Here is a 22,703-nt window from a genome sequence, read left to right as displayed (position 1 = left end):
GAAGATTTACTGTTCACATTCACCCACAAGAGAAGGTTCACATTTCCCTGGCAGTTGTTCCCAACTCATAGTCACTCCAAGGGAATGGTTCTTGCTCACATGGATTGCTTCTTATCACTTCTTTACCCTGCCCCCATGAATGCTCCCTGCTCACAATTCACAGCAAGGAATTTTCTGCCTAAAGCTAAAGCATCCTAATCATACTTGCTTCATAATACTAGGTTCCTGGTTTACACTTGCTCTGAAAGTGCCCCCTGCTTTAAGAATGTTCACTTTACGCCACTTCGCTTTTATAAAAGACCTACATTAGTAACCTGTTTTCACATTACAAAGAGGATTTTCGCTTTTACGAAAATTTTTCCCATATAAATTAATGGTTCTTCACTTTATGCCATTTTGGCTTAAGAAAGGTTTCACAGGAATGCTCTACCTTTGTAAAGGGGGGAACTTAGCTTACACTCGCCCTGAGTGAATGCCTTCTGCTCACTGCAGCTAAGAGAATGCCTCTTGCTCACATTCACTTAGTGTTAATGCTTTTAGCTCACACTTACCCCAAGATGAATGCTTCCTGCTCATACCCACTCCAACTTCTTGTTTCTTGCCCACACTCTTTCCAGAGAATGTTACCTCCTCCCATTCCCAGCAAATGTTTCCAACCAAAATCATCCCAAAAACAAATATTTCTGACTCAGACCTGCCCCAAAATGTTCCTGTTCACACTTGCTCTCTTGCTTACCCAACATCAGGAGAATAATTCCTGTCGACGCGTGCCCGATGTTTCCTGTTCACACACACCCCAAACAAATGTTTCCTGCTCACATTCCCAAAGCAAATGTTATCTCCCTACATTCACTAACAAAACAATGCTTACGACTGACACTTATCCCAAGCTAGTGTATCATTCAGACTTGCCACAGAAGGTGATGTTCTTCTCCTGCTCACTCTTCACTTCCACAAAGCAATGTTTGCTCTCTGCACTGTTTGCTCTCTCAAGGCAATGATTTGTGCTCCTGCTCATTTCCCATGTCAGTTTCCTGCTTGTGCTTAACTCCCAATTTCCCTGCTCACACTTGACTCCCAAGACAAACAAATAATTATTTCCCACTTGCTCACTCCCAAGTGAATGTTTCCTTCCTGCTTTCCAAAGGAATATCTCTCACTCACCCATAGTCCAAGGGAACATTTTCTGCTCTTACTAACACTGCTCCTACCTCCCCAACGACACACACTCTAAATACATTTCCTGCTTACCACCCCGCACAGTCTTTCGAAGGGATGCTTCTTTCAGATGTGACAAAATTCATAGAATAGTCGTAAAAATTGTTTGCTTTCTAACTTGTTATGAAACTGTAGTATTTCAATAAACTCAGCAGGCAACAATTGTCAGCATGAGACCATGTTTGAATCTCTCACATAGATATACACAGTAACATGCGCACAGAAATATACAAATACAGAAAATGCACAACTTCATTGTACATTGACATGCATGCAGATAGTGCCCTGACTAGAGTTACACATGGATAAACCCACATATAGTGACAAAAAGAAGCATGTCAAAGGTTCAGAAATAGTTATTGGTAAAATTGAGAAAAGCACATAGTAATGATAGATGACAAGTGAACTGTGATAAGAGGCAATTCTGGAGGAAGACAAATGCAAATAATGAATCAGGTACAACAGCAAGTCAAGCTCTGGATGCAATGGTTCCCTTACTTGCGGGGAGCTGCCTGGAGAGAAGCCTTGATTGGAGACAGGAGAGGTGGGAGACTGGTTGGCTGGAGATCCAGCATTACTGCGGTACTGCTGGAGGGAAGGCTAAAGAACAAGAGAGTTAAAAGCGACTGCAGAGATATGCAGAGCATAGCAACCTGGGTATTAAACTCACCTGTTAGATAAAAACCCAGGTCCAACCATCTTAATCAATTGCTATCTACTTGAAACTAACGTTGGATCTAATGCTCTGAAACTATGACTTACTTGACCTTCTGCCTTCTTTTGTAAGATATCCAAGGATGAATTCCAAGTGACCTACTGTGATTTAGTTGATCCCTTTCAATGAAATTGAAGATCTAACCCCTCTGTTGGCCAGCTCACCTGCACCCCACACTATAGCCTCATTCCTGGGACTATCTCTATACTTAATATCTGTTTTTTTCAGAAACCATTCTTCCCTCTCCCTCTTCTTAACACCATGCCCCTCCTTTCATGTTCTACTTTTCCTTTCCTTTAATCCTTCCTGGGCACCCCTATTCCTTGTGCTCCTTGCTTTCCCATCTCTCTTATCATCATCAACACTCCCCACCTTCAACAAGCCCTATTCCTTGCCTCGTCTTTGTTCCCTGTGCATTGTTCCCCTGTTCTTTCTCAACACCTCCAGCCAATATTGACACGATGTTGATTCTTTTACACGGATTCTTTTGTTTCAACAGCACTATTCTAAAAATTGTCAACATCTTTTTCCTGTTAACTTAGGACTATTTATCTCAAGTATTATTTGGTCAGTTTCTTCATTCCCATTTGTGGGCTTTGGCGAACAAGATTCCTGCAGCATTGCTTCCAACTAAAATGTGGGTACGGCTTTAAAATTACATTAGCCATAAAGTGACTTGGAATGTCATTAGATGTTGAAAAAGAAAAAAATGTAAATTTTTCTCCATTCTTTTGTGGAGCCTGATTTTTAACAGGGCTTAATTGTATAAAGTTACTGCTTTCTTGATATTTTGACTTTACAAACCACTGCAAAACCTTTACCAGGGAAGAAGATACTGCGCAAATAGGAAGATTTAGTAAGGAAAGAGAAAGCTTGAAGAAGGGAAATAAGAGTGACATACAACTGAACTGCTATCATTTGCAATGCACTTGTCTAACTGCTCAAGAGTGTGAATATGGTACACCTGTTTAAAATGTTTTATTACAAATAGGATATAGGTTAGCTGCAAAAATTACAGTGGAAGAACTTAGAGATTAAAACTATCAGGAAAGGCTGAACAAAGTTTCTTCTAAAAAAAGCAAAATAAAGATGTAATCAAATAAAGGTTTTTAAATAGAAGAATGGGATATTTCAGGCAGCTTGCAACTAATCTGATTGGAAGTTTGAGCCCAGTGGCAAGATCATTCCTGTAATTCTTGTTTAAAATTTTTATTAACAACATAAGGTATGATTAGTAAGTTTGCAAATGATATATTAAAGTTGATGGTGTTCATATATTTTGGGAAGTCTGATAAGGGTAGGCCATATACTGTAAATAGTATTTACTATTTACGGCACTAAGCACCTTGGAGTTCAGGTCCATAGTTCCATGAAAGTAGCAACATAGTAGTTAGGATGGTGAGGAACGCATATGCCATGCTTGGAATACAAAAGTTGGGATGTTACACTGAAACTTTACAAACCACCAGTTACAACATACTTGGAATGCTGAGTGCAGTTCTGATCACCACACAAGGATAAGATGGAGAAGGTCCAAGGTTTCATTATGAGTTGCCTAAATTGGAGGATTTTAGTTGCCGGGAGAGAATGAGGTGAAGGAGGCTGAGGGGTGGCCTGATAGTATTATACAGAATTAATAATGGAATAGATAGGTCTGATAGTCAAAATCTTTTCTCCATGACAGTGATGTTAAAAACAAGACGGCATAATTTAAGGTCCTCGTGATAGACTAGCATTCTATCCGGGGGGGAGGGGGGGGGGGGGAGTCATGTACTCTTAGTTGCTTCACGCCACAGAAACCGGCATTAGCACTGGCCTGATGAGCCTATAAGGCTCGGGACAACTTTAACCTTAATAATTTAAGGTGGAAGAAGGAGTTTTAAAGGGTATTTATCGGTTTCTTCTTTTTTTTATATAAAGAGTGGTTGACACCTGGCAGAGAAGGTGATGGAATCAGATGCAAACACTATGTTTAACAGACTTTGAGAAAGGCACTTCAATAAACAACATATTAAAGGATATCAACCTAATACAATAGGATTAATGCACATAGACAAAAAGGTCAGCAGGGACATGCTGGGCTGTTTCTGTGCTGTATCACTCTATAACTAGCCAAATCTCAGGAGCCACTTTATGGCATAAAATTAACACACACTGAAAAGGGGAAAGGTTTTTCCAAGGATAGCTAACAGAAAATTTTAAGAGTCAAATTTGTGAAACTTAGTGTTTACAAACTTGTGAAAGTTCTTTGCAAAAATAACTAATTATGGGCTAAAGTTAATGCAATGGATGTTGTGCCTTTGGATTGACAAAGGTATTTGGAAAGGAAGATCTCTAGGGACTGAGGAATTGGGATTAGGAGGTTGGTGCTTGGGCGACAAAGGATTGATAATGGGAGTTTCTTGGGCTAGAGGAATGTGAAAAATGGTGTCCTGAATGTGAATACAATTTCATATATTTTATAAACACATATTTAAATACAGTTAAATAAGCCAATTAGCATCTGTAGCAAATATACTAATACTGTGTATGGATTATTGTATTATGAAACTGCAAAAGAATATAAAAAAGGAAGTATTAATATTGGACAGAAATGAGAGAGAGAATAAATGAGGGCAATTACATTAAACAGCATGAAATCAGGGAGCTGGGGAGTTGGATGCAGAAGCTGACCAAAGTCTTAAAAACCTATAAAACCAGGTTTCATAAACAGAAGTTTTAATTACAAATGAATGGGCACAATAAAATACAGCTCTTTGGTCAGGCTACAGTGAGAATATGGAGGCACGAGAGACCGCAGGTGCTCTTAGTTGGAGAAAAAAAAACAAACTGCTTAAGGAGTACAGTGGTTGGAGGTAAAGATTGAGGTTTCAGGCCAAGTCCCTACTTCATAGCAGCAGGCCATTATGTGCTAGAGTTTACGCTTCACATCATCTTTCCTCTTATCGATCCTCAACTCACCCTGTCAAAACATCCAGCTTCCCCTTCAAGGAGTCTCTACCTTACATCTCAACCACTCCCTGTGACAGTGCATTCCAGTTTCCCACTAGTCTCAAAGGAATAAATTTTCTTTTGAATGTTTCGTTGGATTAATCTTGTACATATGACCTCTAGTTTTATGCAACCCCATGTGGAAACAACTCAGTGTCTGCTCCACTAAGCTCTTTCGTGATCTTAAAAGCCTTTGTATCAGCTCACAGCCTAGCTTTGCAGTTTTAACCTTCTAACTGTTAGTATCTTTTTTCCTGCCCCTGTAACCTATTTGTAATAATAGAAAAGGGGAACCAAAGAAAATATGCAAAAGTAACAATTTTAAAGCACATCGGTAACATGCGTTCAGGGGAGAATTTGTTCAGTGAGACAACGCTGGTTTAATGGGTATAATGATACACACGTACTGTGAAATACAAACAAATTATCTTAGTCACAGGTCTACTTCCCTTGGAGAGCTACTCTTCATCAATGGTTAGATTTGTCCACAAAAAGTAGAGAACATCATCCAGCTAAATCACAACAGAACTGTTAATGCACAAAAGGGCACTTGAGCCTTTGAGTCTGTGTACCTCCTGGTACATCCCATTCGCCTGACCTTTTCCCAGTTGCCTGCAAATTATTCTCTCTCAACAGCCTAACCAATTCTCTTTTGAAAGTGCAGGCGGACAATGTTTCTACCAATCCTATAGGCAGCAAGCTTACCTGCTCTATAATCAATTAGGTTGATGAGGAAACATACAAAAAAAATCAGTACATGTGAGATAACCAATGTAACTTCACAGAATTATGGCACAAGAAATAGAATGAAGCAAAAATGTGCTGGAAAATCAAAATGTATCAACTGAACTGCACCAAACTACACAATAGGGAATCTCAAAAAAATTCATTACGAAAGAAATTATAACTGGAGACTAGAAGTGTATCCAATTAATGTTAACCTGTCCATACATGCAATATCCATGCAAAAAAAGGTTACAGCAGGAGCTGGACCACAATTAACTTAGTGTGCTCAAGGGGCATAAGAGGTTTCTATGTACCTAGACACACAAGGTGTGCTCAGTCCTGTAAAGGCACTCCCAAAATGGAAAGCAGCTAACAGACACTTCTTTTGCCCTCCAAACGGCATCCTTATATTAATATACTGTCTGATTCCCAAGGGCCATGGAGCAAAGCTCCAGAATATACTAATGCCCTCAAACCCCTACGATGAAACCTGGAGCGCTGCACCTGTAGTCAAACAGGACCTACACTGTCTGTGAATTACTCCAGCTGGGATGAAGCACGACTGTGGGGTTTTATTCAGTTCATATGATATCCAATGAGCAATGACCTGCAAAATGTACCAATAATTACATGCAACTTTTCTCTAAACTTATTTCACTCTTACAGAATTTTTCTCTATGCAAGATGGGCAAAGATTGAGAAATTATGATTTTTTACCAACTTTGCCAAAGCTGCTTATACTTACCGTGCTGATATCCATTCCTATTGGTGCCTGCGTTTGGTTCATTGGAGGAGATTGTGGCACTGTGGCTGCCTGCTTCTGCCCACTGCTCTGCTGTACTTGCGTATTCTGACCCAGGCTACTGGAGCTCTGTGACTGTGGCTGTGTTGTCTGTTGTGTGAAAAATGGATATGCAGGAAGGTGCTGCTCCAATGCTAATGCATCCATAGCAACAGCCTACAATGAAACAGAAACTCATTAGCCCACCACACAGTGCATAATACCGCACAGAACAACTTTTCCCAAGTATGGACTCTACCTTTGGGCCACTCATGAGAGAGGTAACGGATAGGTGGATTAAAGAGGGCAGGCATGCTTAACTTACTGTTACTGACAATTATTGTTATTTGTCATTGTCCTTGAATCATGAAATCCCCAAATTCTAGGATCCAAATCGTTAACATATAATTTGAAAAGTAGTGACCCCTGATCCCTGCAGAGCACCACTAGTCAGTATCAGCTTAAAAGGGTTTCCTTTCATCCCTACTCTTTGTTCATGTTCAAGTTTAATTGCTTTTCAAACCTATACATGTATATAGCTAAGTGAAACATCCTCTTGTTCCTCTTTGCCTTCTGCCAATCAGCCAGATGGGGGAAGGATTTAGAGAATCAAGTAGCATGTTGCTCACTGCAGAATAACTAATTCTTCAATTAGTCATTAACATTTGCACGACCCGAAAGTGAAAAATCTGAACATTTTGCAATTGTCAATACAACTCCACTTCTCACTCAGTAACTGTTGGAAAGCCCATGATGAAGCACCTTAAGACATTTTCATTTTATTGTTGTTCATGATCTGGGCATTCTGACAAGACCAGAACTTACAGCCACCCTTAATTTCTTACAGCCACCACTTGAAGTGGTGGTGGGTGGGCCACAAGAACTGGTGATGTATTGTGACTGGCAGAGGAATCTACAGATGTTTCCAGGCTCCTTCTGCCCTTGTTATTCTTTGTGTAAAAAGATCATAGGTTTGACAGATGCTTCTGCAGTTGCCTAGTTAGTAACTTTTAAATTGATACACACTGCAGCTACAGTACATCAGTAGCAGAAACAATGAATCTTTAAGATGGTGGATAGGATATCATCTAGCCTCTTGACCTAAATGTCATTGACATTCTACATTGCATTCATCCATTCAAGTTGAAAGTCTTCCATCAAGTTATTGACTTGTGCCTTGCAGATGGTGGGAAAAATAATACCATGACACACAGGAGCAGAATTAGGACATTCAGCTCATCAAGCCTGCTCCGCCATGCAATCATGGCTGATCCCGAATCCAACTCAACCCCATATATCTATGATTTGGCCTCCACACCTGTCAGTGGCACAGCATTTTACAAATACAGTACTCTCTGGATTAAAAATTTCCTCCTCACCTCTGTTCTAAAGGGTTGCCCTCGATTTTGAGGCTGTGCCTTCTAGTTCTGCACACCCCCACCATAGGAAACACCCTCTCCATATCCACCCTATCTAGTCCTTTCCACATTCAGTAGGTTTCATTGAGATCCCCCGGCATTCTTCTAAATTCCAGTGAGTACAGGCCCAAAGCTGCCAAATGATCCTCACATGTTAACCCCTTCATTCCCGGAATCATGCTCTTGAACCTCCTCTGGACTCTCTCCAATGGCAGTGCATCCTTTCTGAGATATGGGGTCCAAAACTGTTGACCATACTGAAGTGAGGCCTGATTAGTGTCTTATAAAGCATCAGCATTATCTCATTTTTATATTCCATTCCTTTTGAAATGAATGCCAACATTGCATTTGCCTTCTTTACCACAGACTCAATCTGTAAATTAACCTGGGAGTTTTGCACGAGGACTCCTAGGTCCCTTTGCACCCCTGATGTTTGAATCTTTCCCCCATTTAGATAACAGTCTGCACTATTGTTCCTTTTACCAAAATGCATTATCATAGATTTCCTACACTGTATTCTATCTGCCACTTTTTTATTGCCCATTCTTCCAATTAGTTCTTCTGCAATCAAAGTCCTGCAGTGTCAGGAGATGTGTCATTCACTGCAGGGCACCTTATGTGGTCCAGGCAACTTTCTAGCCAATGATGACCTCTATTATTGATGGCTGACTCAGCCAGGCAATGCTACTGAACATCAAAAGCAGGTGTTATCTTTGCCTGAAAGATTTGTGATATAAGTATCAATTGCCATTAATCAGCCCAATTGAATGTTGACAAGAGGACAAAAGAGACTTCAGATTTTGTAATCTGGAACTGAAAACCACCCCCCCAGAATATGTTTACTCCATTGCCATAAGAAATGTTTTCTATTCTGAATCATTATAACATTGCTGTGATATTAAATGGGGAAAACACTCAGCTGGTAAAGATCTCTCATTAGATTGGGAAGGAGAAAACTTGAAACGTTGGCTTTGTTATTATTTCCAGTGTTGCTGTCTTACACATTTAGTGTTTCCAGCATTTTCTGTGCCACGTGTGCTTAGTCTCCAAAATTATTGTGTGTTGGTTAAGCCTACTAATGCTGTCAAAGACAGATGAAACATCAACAAGCAGATCAGTAAGGATTATGTACATATAGTAGGGCTCTTACCCTTATTGCTGTTCTCATAATTGGGCAGATCTACTCTGGCAGCTATGACCTTCAGAACTCAGGATGATGTTACCGAGTTATTATTGATCTTAAAAGCTTCTACCAGAATACATTCTGTACTCTTGCTGTTTTCGAGTGCTTTCTCCATGTGGTGTTCAACAGCTAAGGCAGGACACCAGGAGCAATCTGCAGCAGCTTTCATTGCCCACAACCGATTTGATGAAATGAGACTTCATCAAATCTGAATGTTGAAGTTTCCAAGGATGACAAGGTGGTAATGGGACAAAGTTCAGAGTAAATTTATCATCTGAGTACATACAGTTTCAAGAAAGCTTGTGAATTACCTGGTTTTCTGCATTAATTACTCATAAAATGTAGTCTGATCTTCATTTAAGTCACAATAATAGACAAACATAATCTGTCTAAACTAATAATACACAAACAATTGTACTTTTCATGTCTTTATTGAACACATTGTTTAATCGTTCATAGTCCAGGATGGAAGAAGTATGTAAACCCTTGTATTTAATAGCTGGTAGAACCTCTTTAGCAGTAATAACTTCTACCAAACATTTTCTACAGCAGCTGATCAGACTTGCACACTGACAAGGAGGAATTTTCGAACATTCCTCTGTACAAAACTGCTTCAGTCATCAATATTTCTGGGATACTTTGCATGAACAGCCTTCTTCAGGTTATGCCACAGCATCTCAATTGGGTTACGGTCTGGAATTTTCTTCTTTTTAAAACTTTCAGTCGTTGATTTACTCGTGTGCCTTGGACCATTGTCTTGTTGCATCATCCAATTTCTATAAAACTTCTGGTTACAGAATACTACCCTGACATTCTCCTGCAAAATTTCTTGATACAATTTTGAATTCATTGTTCACTGAATAATTACAAGCTGTATAGGCCTTGAGCCAGCAAAGCAGTCCCACACCACGATGCACCTTCCACCATGCTTCACAGTTGGGATGAGGTTTCGATGTTGTGTCCTTTCCACCAAACATAATGGTGTGCACTTCTACCAAAAAGTTCAACTTTTGTCTCACCTGTGAACATTGTCTCAGAAGCGTTGTGGAATATCCACATGGTATTTTGCAAACATGAAACGTGCAACAACGTTTTTTTGGAGAGCCGAGAGATTTCCTCTGTGATGTCCTTCCAAACACTGTTCTTGTTCAGTGCTTTCCTTATAGTTCTAGAGATTTCTGAAGGTCTTTTGCTCTTACCCTTGGGTTCTTTTTCAGCTCCTTCAGCATTGCATGTTGTGTTCTTAGTGTGATCTTTGCAGGACACCCACTCTCAGGGAGAGTAACAACAGACTGAATTTCCTTCATTTGTAGACAATTTCTCTTACCATGGACTGATGTGCACTCATCTCTTTAAAAATGCTTTTGTAGCCTTTTCCAGCTTCTCGCATCTCTAGAATTCTTCTTCTAAGATCTGCTGAAAGTTGTTTTGATCAAGGCATGGTGCAAATAAACAGATTTTTCTTAAGAAAAGCAGGCTTTATCAGAAACCTAACTTTGTGTGTCTTTTTTATAGGACAGTGCATCTCTACAACCCACACTTCCAATCTCATCTCCTTGATTGGAACACCGGACTCCAATTAGTTTTTGTAAAGGGCATTACACCAGAGGTTCACATACTTTTTTGAACCTAGACTGAAATTCTTTAAATGGTGTACTCAGTATTGTTTGTATGTTATCACAATTTGCCTAAACAGCTTCTTCCCCTCTGCCATCCGATTCCTAAATGGACATTGAAGTTTTGGACTATCTCACTTTTTAAAAATATACAGTATTTCTGTTTGTGCATTTTTAAAAATCTATTCAATATATGTAACCGATTTACTTGTTTATTTATTATTATTATGTTTTATTTTATTTATTATTTTTTTCTCTCTGCTAGATTATATATCTGCTGTTAACAAATTTCACGTCATATGCCGGTGATAATAAACCTGATTCCGATTCTAATAACACACAAACAATTATACCTTCCATGTCTTTATTGAACACATTATTTAATCGTTCACAGACCAGGCTGGAAAAAGTATGTGAACCTTTTAATTTTAATAACTGGTAGAACCTCCTTTATCAGTGATAATCGCCACCAGATGTTTCCTGTAGCTGCTGATCAAACTTGCACAATGGGGAGGAGGAATTTTAGACCACTCCTCCATACAAAACTGATTCAGTTCATCATATTTCTGGGAAGCCTTGCACGAACAGCCCCCATCAGGTGAAGACACAGCATGTTAATTGGGTTAAGGTCTACACTCTGATTTGACCATTCTGAAACACAAATTTTCTTCCTTTTAAACCATTCTGTTGCTGACTTATTCTTGTGTTTTGGATCATTGCCTTGTGCATCATCCAACTCTATTAAGCTTCAGGTGACAGATCACTACCCTGACGTTCTCCTGTGGAACGTCTTGATACAATTTTGAATTCACAATGACTGCAAGCTTTTCAAGTTGTGCAAAGCAGCCCCAAGCCATAATACACACACAAAATGCTGGTGGAACGCAGCAGGTCAGGCAGCATCTATAGGGAGTAGCACTGTCGACGTTTCCCGCTGAGACCCTTCGTCGACAGTGCTTCTCCCTATAGATGCTGCCTGGCCTGCTGCATTCCACCAGCATTTTGTGTGTGTTGCTTGAATTTCCAGCATCTGCAGATTTCCTCGTGTTTGCTTCCCAAGCCATGATGCTCCTTTCACTGTGCTTTACAGTTGGGATGATTTGGTGTTGGTGTGCAGTGACTTTAGGGATTTCTGCCGATTTCTACAGATCTTTTGCTGTTACCCTTGGGTTCTTCTTCACCTCCTTCAGTAGCAACAGTACTGAATTTCCTGCATTTATAGACAATCTCTCTTACTGTAGACTGATGAACATGCTGGTCTTTGGAAATGTCTTTGTAGCCTTTTTCAGCTTCATGCATCTCTACAATTCCTCTTCTAAGGTCCTCTGAAAATTGTTTTGATCAAGGCATGGTGTACATAAACAGATCTTTAACCCACAACTTCAATCTCACTTCATTGATAGGAACACCTGACTCCAAATAGCTTTTGTAGAAGGTATTACCCCAGAGGTTCACAGATTTTTTTGAATCTAGACTATGATTGTTTAAATAGTGTACTCAGTATTGACTAGAAGTATACACACAAAATGCTGGTGGAACACAGCAGGCCAGGCAGCATCTATAAGGAGAAGCACTGTCGACGTTTCGGGCCAAGACCCTTCGTCAGGACTAACTAAAGGGAAAGGTAGTAAGAGTTTGAAAGTAGGAGGGGAGGGGGAAATGCAAAATGATAGGAGAAGACCGGAGGGGGTGGGATGAAGCTAAGAGCTGGAAAGGTGATTGGCAAAAGTGATACAGAGCTGGAGAAGGGAAAGGATCATGGGACGGGAGGCCTCGGGAGAAAGAAAGGGGGGTGGGGGGCACCAGAGGGAGATGGAGAACAGGCAGAGTGAGAGAAAAAAACAAACACCTAAGTATGTCAGGGATGGGGTAAGAAGGGGCATTAACGGAAGTTAGAGGAGTCAATGTTCATGCCATCAGGTTGGAGGCTACCCAGCCGGTACATAAGGTGTTGTTCCTCCAACCTGAGTGTGGCTTCATCTTGATAGTAGAGGAGGCCATGGATAGACATATCAGAATGGGAATAGGACGTGAAATTAAAATATGTGGCCACTGGGAGATCCTGCTTTCTCTGGCGGACTGAGCGTAGGTGTTCAGCGAAACGGTCTCCCAGTCTGCGTCCGGTCGCACCAATATATAAAAGGCCACACCGGGAGCACTGGACGCAGTATACCACACCAACCGACTCACAGGTGAAGTGTCGCCTCAACTGGAAGGACTGTCTGGGGCCCTGAATGGTGGTGAGGGAGGAAGTGTAAGGGCAGGTGTAGCACTTGTTCCCCTTACAAGGATAAGTGCCAGGAGGGAGATCGGTGGGAAGGGATGGAGGGGACGAGTGAACAAGGGAGTCGTGTAGGGAGCGATCCCAACGGAGAGCGGGGGGGGGGAGGGAAAGATGTGCTTGGTAGTGGGATCCTGTTGGAGGTGGCGGAAGTTACGGAGAATTATACATTGGACCTGGAGGCTGGTGGGGTGGTAGATGAGGACAAGGGGAACCCTATCCCGAGTGGGGTGGCGGGCAGATGGGGTGAGGGCAGATTTTTTTTCTGTGTTATTAGTTTAGGCAGATTGTGTTTTATTATTGTGACTTAAATGAAGATCAGGCCACATTTTATGAGTAATTAATGTAGAAAACCAGGTAATTGCAAAGGGTTCACAAACTTTATCTTGCAACTGTGCATGTCAACATGTAGAACCCCAAAGTTAATTTCCTTGCAGGCATTCACAGTAGAACAAAAAAAATACAGGAAGATCAATGAAAAACTACACAAAAAGACAATATGCAAAAGACAATTTGTGCAAATTAGATAGATAGATAGATAACACTCAGAACATGAACTGTACATTCCTTGAAAATGTGAACACAGATTGTGGAATCAGTTCAGAGTTGGGGGTACCACCTCCCACCTATCCTCCCCAAACTCTACAGCATTCTACTCTATCTCTTATTTCAGTCTATTACAGTGTTGTCTTGTCTGATGGGTTACGAGTATCTTTAGGACAAAAAACATCCAAAGATAGTGATGAAAATGTCTAGGTTCATAGTTGTAAGGTCTGACTCTTTACATATAACACTAATCCTATATTTACTGTGCTACAGCTGAAATTGTGAGTCACTGTGAAGAATGTATTATACCGATTCTTCATTACCAGACCTCAGGAATAAAAAGGAAGCCTGAATAAATTAAATTGTGAGATACTTAGCCTTTATCAAGTTGCTATTCTCTTAACATATTTTATAAAAATATTCCCAGGAACTGGATATAAAGTTTCTATCTCACAGACAGTACCTGTGTGATTGGAGAGAGTGGTGAAAGAGCTGGCGACAGCTGTAGTTGTTGCTGCTGTCTTCGTGAATCTGTGCTGACTGGTAAGGTGAGAGGGGTTGCTGTGGGTTGCCGGCTCTGGAGTGACCCTTGTGATGATGTCAAACCTACAATCAATGCAAAATGTTAACAAGATTGGAAAATGACAGGGATCAATATTATTTCACAGGAACTTTCCCTTACTTCACACCCACTGCTCAACAGCATCAGGCGGACCAGTCCCGGCAGCCCTCACTAAATGAGCAGATAAAAAGTAGATATTAAGAATTCTTCACACGTTTTGTATATTTACTGCCTAACAGTATAAGGCCCATTGGAGTTTTCCTGGAAGAGCAATCAGTTTTTCCTCCACTCATTTCCCTCTTCTTACTGCTCTACAAGAGTTTCTGTAGTCCAACATTCTTCCAAGTCAAAATACAGCATATTTCCATACAGCTGAACCAATTCATCCTGCACTTGTCCTGGATGTTAGTGCACAGAGCCAGCACATAACTTAACTGAGATTACTTATACCTTTTCACATACCCTGACTGTTAGTGCTGAGTCCCAGATGGTTCATATTTGCCGTCAGGTTTCCGGTACTATTTGCGCTGCCCAAAGTTGGGAATGTTGATTCCTCTGGGTCTAATGGGGTGGGTAGAGGTGGTGGGAAGTGAATATTTGTGAGGTCTGGCAAGGATCCACCAGTGTTATGGGCAGCAGGAATCAGTGATGTGGTATTTTCTTGGTCTGCAGATGGGAAAATACTGTAAAGGAAAAACAAAAAAATTGAAATTTGGTACAGCATTGCTCTGTCGCACGCACACATGTAAGAAAGAAAAAAAGTCAACTCACTTGATTCCTGGGACTTCACATGATTTCGGCCGGGATGACATAGACTGCGGGTTAAATTGAGAAATAGTAAAAAATATTAATCACCATAGCTAAAACTAGCAAAAATAAACCAGTGATATCAATTCTTTTTTTATTTATATTTTTTATTCGATTTTTAAGATAATTACATAGAATGAATAGTATAATATGATATAATATATATTATATCATGTATAATATAATATTATATATATATATATATATAAATTCTTAATCATTCATTATTCCAACACCTTCCATTGGGACAGTCCATAACTTCTTCTTTCCAAAACCACGCAGATACCTTAACACCACCTTAAGATCACCCTAATTCTGAATGAATTAAGTTTCTCCTAAATCAAGCAATATATGAAAATTAAACAGGCAGTAATACCTTCCTACTCAATAAATAAAGAATAGAATTTTATTATTTTAAAAAATGTATTCTTTTTAATTTTTATTATCTTTTGGAGAGAAGTATTAGAGCAATGTAATTCTGATGCTGAGTCTTTGTTTTTATTCTTCTTGCAGCCCTGCAGCACCTCTGCTTCAACACTATCTGAACAAAATTCCCAACATGTAAAACCTATGACACAGGTGTCTATTCAGCCCTTCATTCCTGAGGTGAATGAGAAAAAGCCAACCACTCTAATCCCTCTTTCAGCATTTGATCAGTAGACCCACACTGCAAAACTGCCTGCAACTTTAAACCCAAATATCACAAATTTAATTAAGTCTAGTTTCTAAGAGACTTACTTGCAATATAGAGACTTCAGCAAAAGTTCATCAGATTACCGTAAATTCCGGACTATAAGCTGCTACTTTTTTCCCACGCTTTGAACACTGCGGCAACACTACGGTGCGGCTAATGCATGTTTTTTTTTCATGCCGCCAAAAACATTTTGCCTCGTAACAATAGACCAATAAAATTGATGAGTAGTTCAGAGGTCCAATGAATCTGTACGATAAATCAAGCGCACTTTCACAATTAAATTATTGTAAATCAGTCATTTGTACTCACCCTCATCAACACATGGAAAACACTCGAAGAAAAGCATATGATGCAGCTTTTAAGTTAAAGGCGATCAATCTGGCGGTTGAAGAAGGAAATCGAGCTGCTGCACATAATCTTGGCATAAATGAATCGATGTTGAGTCGGTGGAGACGCCAGCGTGAAGAACTGAGCCGAAGCAAAAAGACGACAAAAGCTTTCAGAGGTAATCATAGCAGATGGCCCGAACTTGAAAACTTTCTTGAAGACTAGGTTAACACACAGAGAGCAGGCGGCCGCGGTGCTTCCACCGTGCAGATCAGACTGAAGGCTAAAGCAATCGCCACCAAAATGAAAATCGAAGATTTTAGAGGTGGGCCATCGTGGTGTTTTAGATTTATGAGATGAAAAGGCCTGTCCGTCAGGGTACACACAACTCTGTGTCAGCAGCTCCCTCCCGACCACGAGGAAAAGCTTGCTAACTTCCACACATTCACTCAAACAAAGATAGCGGAGAATTCCATCGGGCCAAATGATAAGTATGGATGAAGTACCTTTGACGTTTGACCTGCCTCTCACTCGGACTGTTAATAAAAAAGGTGACTCGTCCATCACACTGAAAACAAGTGGCCATGAGAGAACGCATTTTACTTGTGTTCTGAGCTGCACAGCAACCGGACTAAAGCTTCCACCGATGGTAATTTTTTAAGCGACTGACAATGAAAGTTCAGTGAAAGCTGCCATCAAGAGTACAAACTCAATTCCAGCTGTGACTCCTGGGAGCACCATGAAGTATTTGCAGCCACTGGACATCAGCGTGAACCGGGCATTTAAAGTGGCGCTGCGCATTGAGTGGGAGGCTTGGATGACGAGCGGCGAGAAATCCTTTACCAAAACAGGATGCGTGCGAAGAGCATCTTAACTCAAGTCTGCCAGTGGATCCTAAATGTGTGGAGCCGTGTCACAACATCCACCATCACCAACGGGTTTCAAAAGGCTGGACTGCTACGTGATGAAGAGGACCGCGTGCGCTCAAGTGAGAGCGACAATGAAGAGACTGAAGTGAGTGACGAGATCCTGAGGTTGTTCAATTCGGACACTGAAGGACTTTGATGGTTTTAGTGCGGAGGAGAAAGATGAAGAAGGCAATCAATAACTTTTCCTGGTAGGCTGCAGTATATATATATTTTTTACCATTCGTTAGGAGATATTGGAATGTTGTTCGTGCACTGTTCAGTAAAAAAGTATACGCAACGTAATTTGTGTGTTACCGATACGTATGTATATTTAAAAGTAGCTGTGTTACAGGCACTGTTCGAAAAAAAGCATTTGCAATATATATTTGTTTATGTTACCATACAGATTTAATTAAAAGTTAAAAAATCCTCACGTGTAATATCTTTCTGTGTAAATATCTCATATTACAACGTGGGACACCTGCGGCTTAAAATCCGGTGCGGCTTGTACAAGTACAAAATTGATTTTCTTTCTAAAATTAGAGCGTGCGGCTTTTAATCAGGTGCGCTCTGTAGTCCGGAATCTACGGTACTTCATTACAATTAACAACGGCAGGTGTGGTATTGGTAACCCTTGAAGCCTGCTCTGTCATTCAATGAAATCCAAATTTGGTCTCAACACATAATTTCCCACTCTCCCTACATCCCTCGACTCCAAGTAGTTTAAATATCAATCAATTTCAGGTTTGAAAAGTATCCTCCTCAGCCTCAAATATGTTCAAATGACATCACATCACAATGATCTGAAACAGAAAATTTCAAGAGTCACAACTATCTGAGAAAAGAAATTCCTTTTCTTTGTCTTGGATAGATGGTTTCTTATTCAGAAACTACGTCCCTAATTCCAGTTACTCTCTACTTCTGAAACAGTTACTCAGCATCCACCACATCAGAATCTTGTACCTCTGAGGTCATTTCTGTTCCAATAAGCATATGCCCAACCTGATCAACTTTTCTTACATCAACCCCTTCATCCTGGGAATCAATCAGGTACTTCACTATATCTGCACTGTCCCCAATGGAAGAATACCCTTCTTATAAAATAAAAAAAACTGTGCTAGTGACTTGTAAATTTGCATCAAATCTTCCCTTCACATGTACTTCATTCTCTTTCTAATAATCATTTCATTAGCCTTAATTCCCTGCTGTACCTGCATGCCAACCCTTTCTAGTTCACACTTTGTAATAAGTTGTTTTTTTATCTTCCTTCTAAGATGGATAACCTGACATTATCCTGCATGATATTTTATCTGCCAACTGTTTTCCCATACAGTTCATCAACCTACACCCCATTGCAGGCTCTTTGAGTCCTCCATTATAACTTACTAACCCACTTATCTGTGCATCAGCAACAACTTTGGCTATCCCTTCATCAAACTCAATAGCATAGATGGTTAATAGTCATGGACCCACTACTGATACCACAGGTTTTCTGTTCCTCTGGCACCTCTCCAGGAACTAGAGAATTTTGAAAGGTTGCAGCCAATATATCCACCATCTCTGCCTGATTTCCATTGACTCTAGGATGCAGTTCGTTAGGGTTCATAAGGTTTGTTAGCCTTTCACCCTGTCATTTGCCTATTTATTTTCCCAAATGAAAGAAGAAGTTTTGAGTTCTTTCTCCTTCACCACAGGCTCCATAGTCCTTTAATTGCCTATTAAACACTGTCAGCATTTTCTAGTAATTATTTGTATTGCTACCAATATTTCAAATTATTTATAATCTCTAGCATTTTCACATTCTCATCTTATAAAATGCAGATTCAGATTCTTGATCTGGTGGCTTGCCCTTTGAGGAAAACGAAGATCTACACTCAGTTAAATTTAAGAGAGTTAGAGGTAATCTTACCAAAACCTACATAGTTCTTACAGGCCCTGATAGGATATATGCAGAGTTGATGATTTCCCTTGCAGGAGTGTTAAGATCCGGTGATCTGAGTCTTGAAATGAAAGATTTACCAATCAGACGAGAGGACCACCTTCTTGCAGATGGTGATCTTAGAAACTCTCTTAAAAGAATAGTGGAAACTCAGTAGTTAAGTGTATTCAATATTTTGAGAACAATAGATTTATAAAAATGGATTCACGGAACATGGAGTTAGTACAGGTATGTGTAAACAATCAGCCATGATTTTAATAAATGGAGGAGTCAAATGTCCTACTCCTGCTTCTAATCCTAATGTTTTATGCAGGTCATAGTTTTTCAATGCACACAAGGATGTTTTAAATGGGACAGAGGATCAAAGCAGGTAGATTAATGCTTTAGCAGTTGGAGGTAGGACCACTGAACCATTAACACATTCATATGCAACCATGGCAACAGGAGTATTCAATTTTAAATAATTAAGTAAGCCTGTGGTTAAAGGTATCTCAGTAATGGCAATCAAGAAAATACTAAATTATTGTGAAAATTCACACGCTTCTCTAATACCCATCACAGGAAGAAATCTGCCGTCCTTTTTCTTCTGTATGACTGAAGCCTGTTAATACGGTTGACTCAGCTCCCCAACTCAGAGTATTTCGGGAAGGACAATAAATCCCAGACTGTCTAGAAACAGTCATGAAGAAATAATAATATTTTGAATGTGATGAGGATTCCTGCCTCTCCTGCCCTTTTTGACATGAAATCTAGAACTCTTCCATTCTGAGTGAAACATGTTTTCCTCAACTTTCCACTAATCTACATGGAGCTTACAGGGCACATCACTTACAAACAGTTCCACTATCCCTGGAAGAAGGAAGAAAAGGAGATTTGACTGGATCCCCAGAAGAACTAAGGGAAGAGTGAAAAATCAGGCCATAACTATTTAAGTTCAATATTTTCAAAGAATGATGACCATTCCAGGTTAAGCAAACAGCAGTCGAATTTCCAGTGATTCTGATAATGTGTGGAATTTGGAACAAGATGCAGAGTAGATAACAACTTGGTTACAAAATGAAGAGGAGTCTGCTGATTACTCAGACTGAAAAGTGGTGGCTAGTGGCGTTCCACAGGGATCACTGCTGTCTACCACAATTCACTTCTAGAGACTTGAAAAATAGAAATAAAACTGCCCCCACTCCCCTTCCAAGAAAGCATCTTCATTAGGTTGTACTAATATCTGGTATTGCCAAGAGTTAAATCAAGTTTGAGGCCTCACTACCGTGGCTGTCCTCACAAAGCAGAGGAGTCCACAACTAGGTCTGAGCCAAATGGTCCCCAAAGCCCTGCACTCATGATTATCCTTTAGGTGGCCTTTTTACAGCTCCTGATGTCAATGCCTTTTTATCTGCTTCTAAGTTAGTTCTAAGTAAGACGCAAGTAAACTGGTATCACACCAACTGAACCATGAAGGACTATGATCAGTTGGGCCTACATACTTAAAGGATAAGGAGAAGATGATAGCGTATGCAAATAAGGTGCAAAATAGAAATTAGAATACCAGGACAGAGAAAAGAGCGCCTGTGATATGATCCTATTCTCAAGAAATGGATAAGTGTGGATGCGTATTTGATACTTTGACCTGGAGGACTATGGGCCTATGGCTACCAGACATGATTGACTGGCACCTATGTGACGAACTGAATGGTCTCCTCTTGTGATATAAATCCTCAATGATTTCTCTGATCAAACAGAAGTCAGAATAAATGAGTTTGAAAAACAAGACCAATGGAAACTTTTTAATTACAATCAAAGCTAAAAATAGGGGCTAAGTCTAAAACTGTCTCAACTACATCCAATAGCAAATTTACAACAAACTCCATCACACAAAGAATAATTGGATTACAAATAGCACAAGGACCAATTGAGGCAATTAAGAAAGATGCATTTAATAGAAAATAAAGACCAGGATGAAAGGAACAGAATGATTTGGTGATAACTTCGGAGAAAAGAAATGGGATGAGCTTTTGAAGAGAAGCACTGGTATAGACCAGTATACTTTTACAAAAAAAAAATCTTCAAGTGGCTGAAAAATACTTACAATCTGCTTAATGAGAAAAAATAAACTAATATTTGCTGCCATATAAATGCATCAGGGTTCCCAAGTGTGAGTTGACTCCTGTTCTGTTTACCCACATGTTGAAGCCAATGGGTGAATCAGTGGATGGCTATCTCTTCAAAGGAAGCCTCTGTCTGCTGCAATATCAATCTAGCCTATAACACAAATCTGCCTCTAAATCATAGTCGCGACCTTCGTTGAGCATGTGGCTATGATCCTCTGATACAATAAAGGATATAGTGCATTTGAGATTAAAACAGTGTGTCTAGTTGGTTTACAAATGCTTTAATTTGATATCCAATAGCCAGCTACATCACAGACACAACCCTTCAAGGGATGCTGCCTCAAGGTGGCATCCATCAATAATGACCCTCACTGATCGAGACATACCCTCTTCCCATTAATACTATCATGGAGGTTGTACAGGAGCCGTAAGGCCCATACTTAATGACTCAAGAACAGTTTCTTCCTTTCCACCATTAAATTTCTGAATGGCCCATAAACCCATGAACACTATCTGGCTATTTTTGCATTATTTATTATTTCTGTAATTTATAGTAACTTTATGTCTTTACACTGAATTGCTGCCACAAAACAAATTCATGTTATATAAGTTAGTGATAATAAATCTGATTTTTAAACTGATAATACATGTACAAAATGAAAATTGTTCCATCTGCACTCATAGATCTGCACAAATTTTAAACCTAATTACCCAATGGTTCAAAGGTGAGATCAATAAAGCAAATTGAATGCAAGTTTAAAAGAGGGGCTCTGGTCTTCCCAACCTTCCCTCTCAGAGAGAGGGATATCATGAACATATCAGTTCATGATATCTCGTGAACTGCAAGTCTGAATTTAGAATCTAGGTGACACTCTGATGCAGTACCAGGAGTATAATGCAGTACTGAAGGATGTGATATTTAGAAATGTATTAATATCAAAAACTGTCTTAAGCAAAGGTCCTTAGTCATCCAAACTACTTAAACAGTTTAACAAGATTATCAAATCAAGAAATAATTTTGGCACTAACTATATGCCTCAAATCTGTAAAAGCCATAATAGGGAATACTTCTTGGAGCACAAAGCAACCGTGAGGGAAGTAGGACTTCCTAATTAACCTAATGTAATAAAAATAAAAATGAATGCATCAAAAATAAAGAAAGAAATTTAATAAAGGGTGAGGGAATCAGTGAGAAGTATTGATATAAAAGGTGAAGAATCTACTAACTGTAACCAATGTTCAATAATACAAATCACGAGGTTGGCAGCCAGGCTCTATTTCCTGTGTTTCCAAGTCAAGCTTGACAAATTAAATGATTAATGGCTTACTGTACCTTTTTGTTGTCCCAAAGCTGTTTGGACAGGGATTTATCATTGTCAGACGTATTCTCCTCCATCCCAGGAACCGTTAACAGTAATACTAAGAGTTGAGAGAAAGAGAAGGAGAGAGAAAGAGAGAGAAACATACAATAAATGGGCATGAGGGAGGACGTACTGCGTAGGAAAGAGGGAGTGCGCTGCATGGGGGAGTGTACATGGTATGGCGTGTTGGGGGAGGTGGGGGAAGGAGGATGAGTTGGAATCGTAATGCGGGGAAAGGATTACCAGTCCTTCGTGACCACATGCTTCTGAGGAGACTACACTTACAGGAACTGCAAGGCACATGACTAATGTCTTAAATGATAAAGTAGTTAACTAAAACAGAGGTCCATGGCTTGGAGATGGCCATATCCTGAAACCATTTGGGACAAAGAACACAACTCACTGAAACTTCAGCCATTTTGTTTTCATTCTTCCATATCCTGCCAAGAGCAGCATAGTGATTCTTTTTAATACCACATTTTCTTTGGTCTATTGGATTAATATGAGTTAATGCTTCATAGTTGA

The 22,703-nt window shown here is 39.9% G+C and overlaps 1 protein-coding gene across 2 annotated transcripts in view; it reads right to left on the bottom strand.

The window, feature by feature from the left end:
* The window catches only part of LOC132406096 (CREB-regulated transcription coactivator 1-like), a 61,647-nt gene that overhangs the window by 11,283 nt on the left and 27,661 nt on the right, over window positions 1–22,703 (bottom strand). The window contains exons 6-11 of one of the 2 annotated variants that reach the window (XM_059991311.1): window positions 22,151–22,236; window positions 14,809–14,852; window positions 14,500–14,720; window positions 13,939–14,081; window positions 6,396–6,608; window positions 1,717–1,818 (exon numbers count right to left, since the gene is read on the bottom strand). In XM_059991311.1, the coding sequence (XP_059847294.1) occupies window positions 1,717–1,818; window positions 6,396–6,608; window positions 13,939–14,081; window positions 14,500–14,720; window positions 14,809–14,852; window positions 22,151–22,236 (809 nt within the window). The remainder of the gene's footprint in view (window positions 1–1,716; window positions 1,819–6,395; window positions 6,609–13,938; window positions 14,082–14,499; window positions 14,721–14,808; window positions 14,853–22,150; window positions 22,237–22,703) is intronic. The other variant, XM_059991312.1, reaches the window with a different exon arrangement.

This window comes from Hypanus sabinus, chromosome 16 (assembly GCF_030144855.1).
Source record: "Hypanus sabinus isolate sHypSab1 chromosome 16, sHypSab1.hap1, whole genome shotgun sequence".
NCBI classification, from domain to species: domain Eukaryota; kingdom Metazoa; phylum Chordata; class Chondrichthyes; order Myliobatiformes; family Dasyatidae; genus Hypanus; species Hypanus sabinus.
Note: the sequence above shows the minus strand (reverse complement) of the source record. Positions and strands in the feature narration are given on the sequence as shown.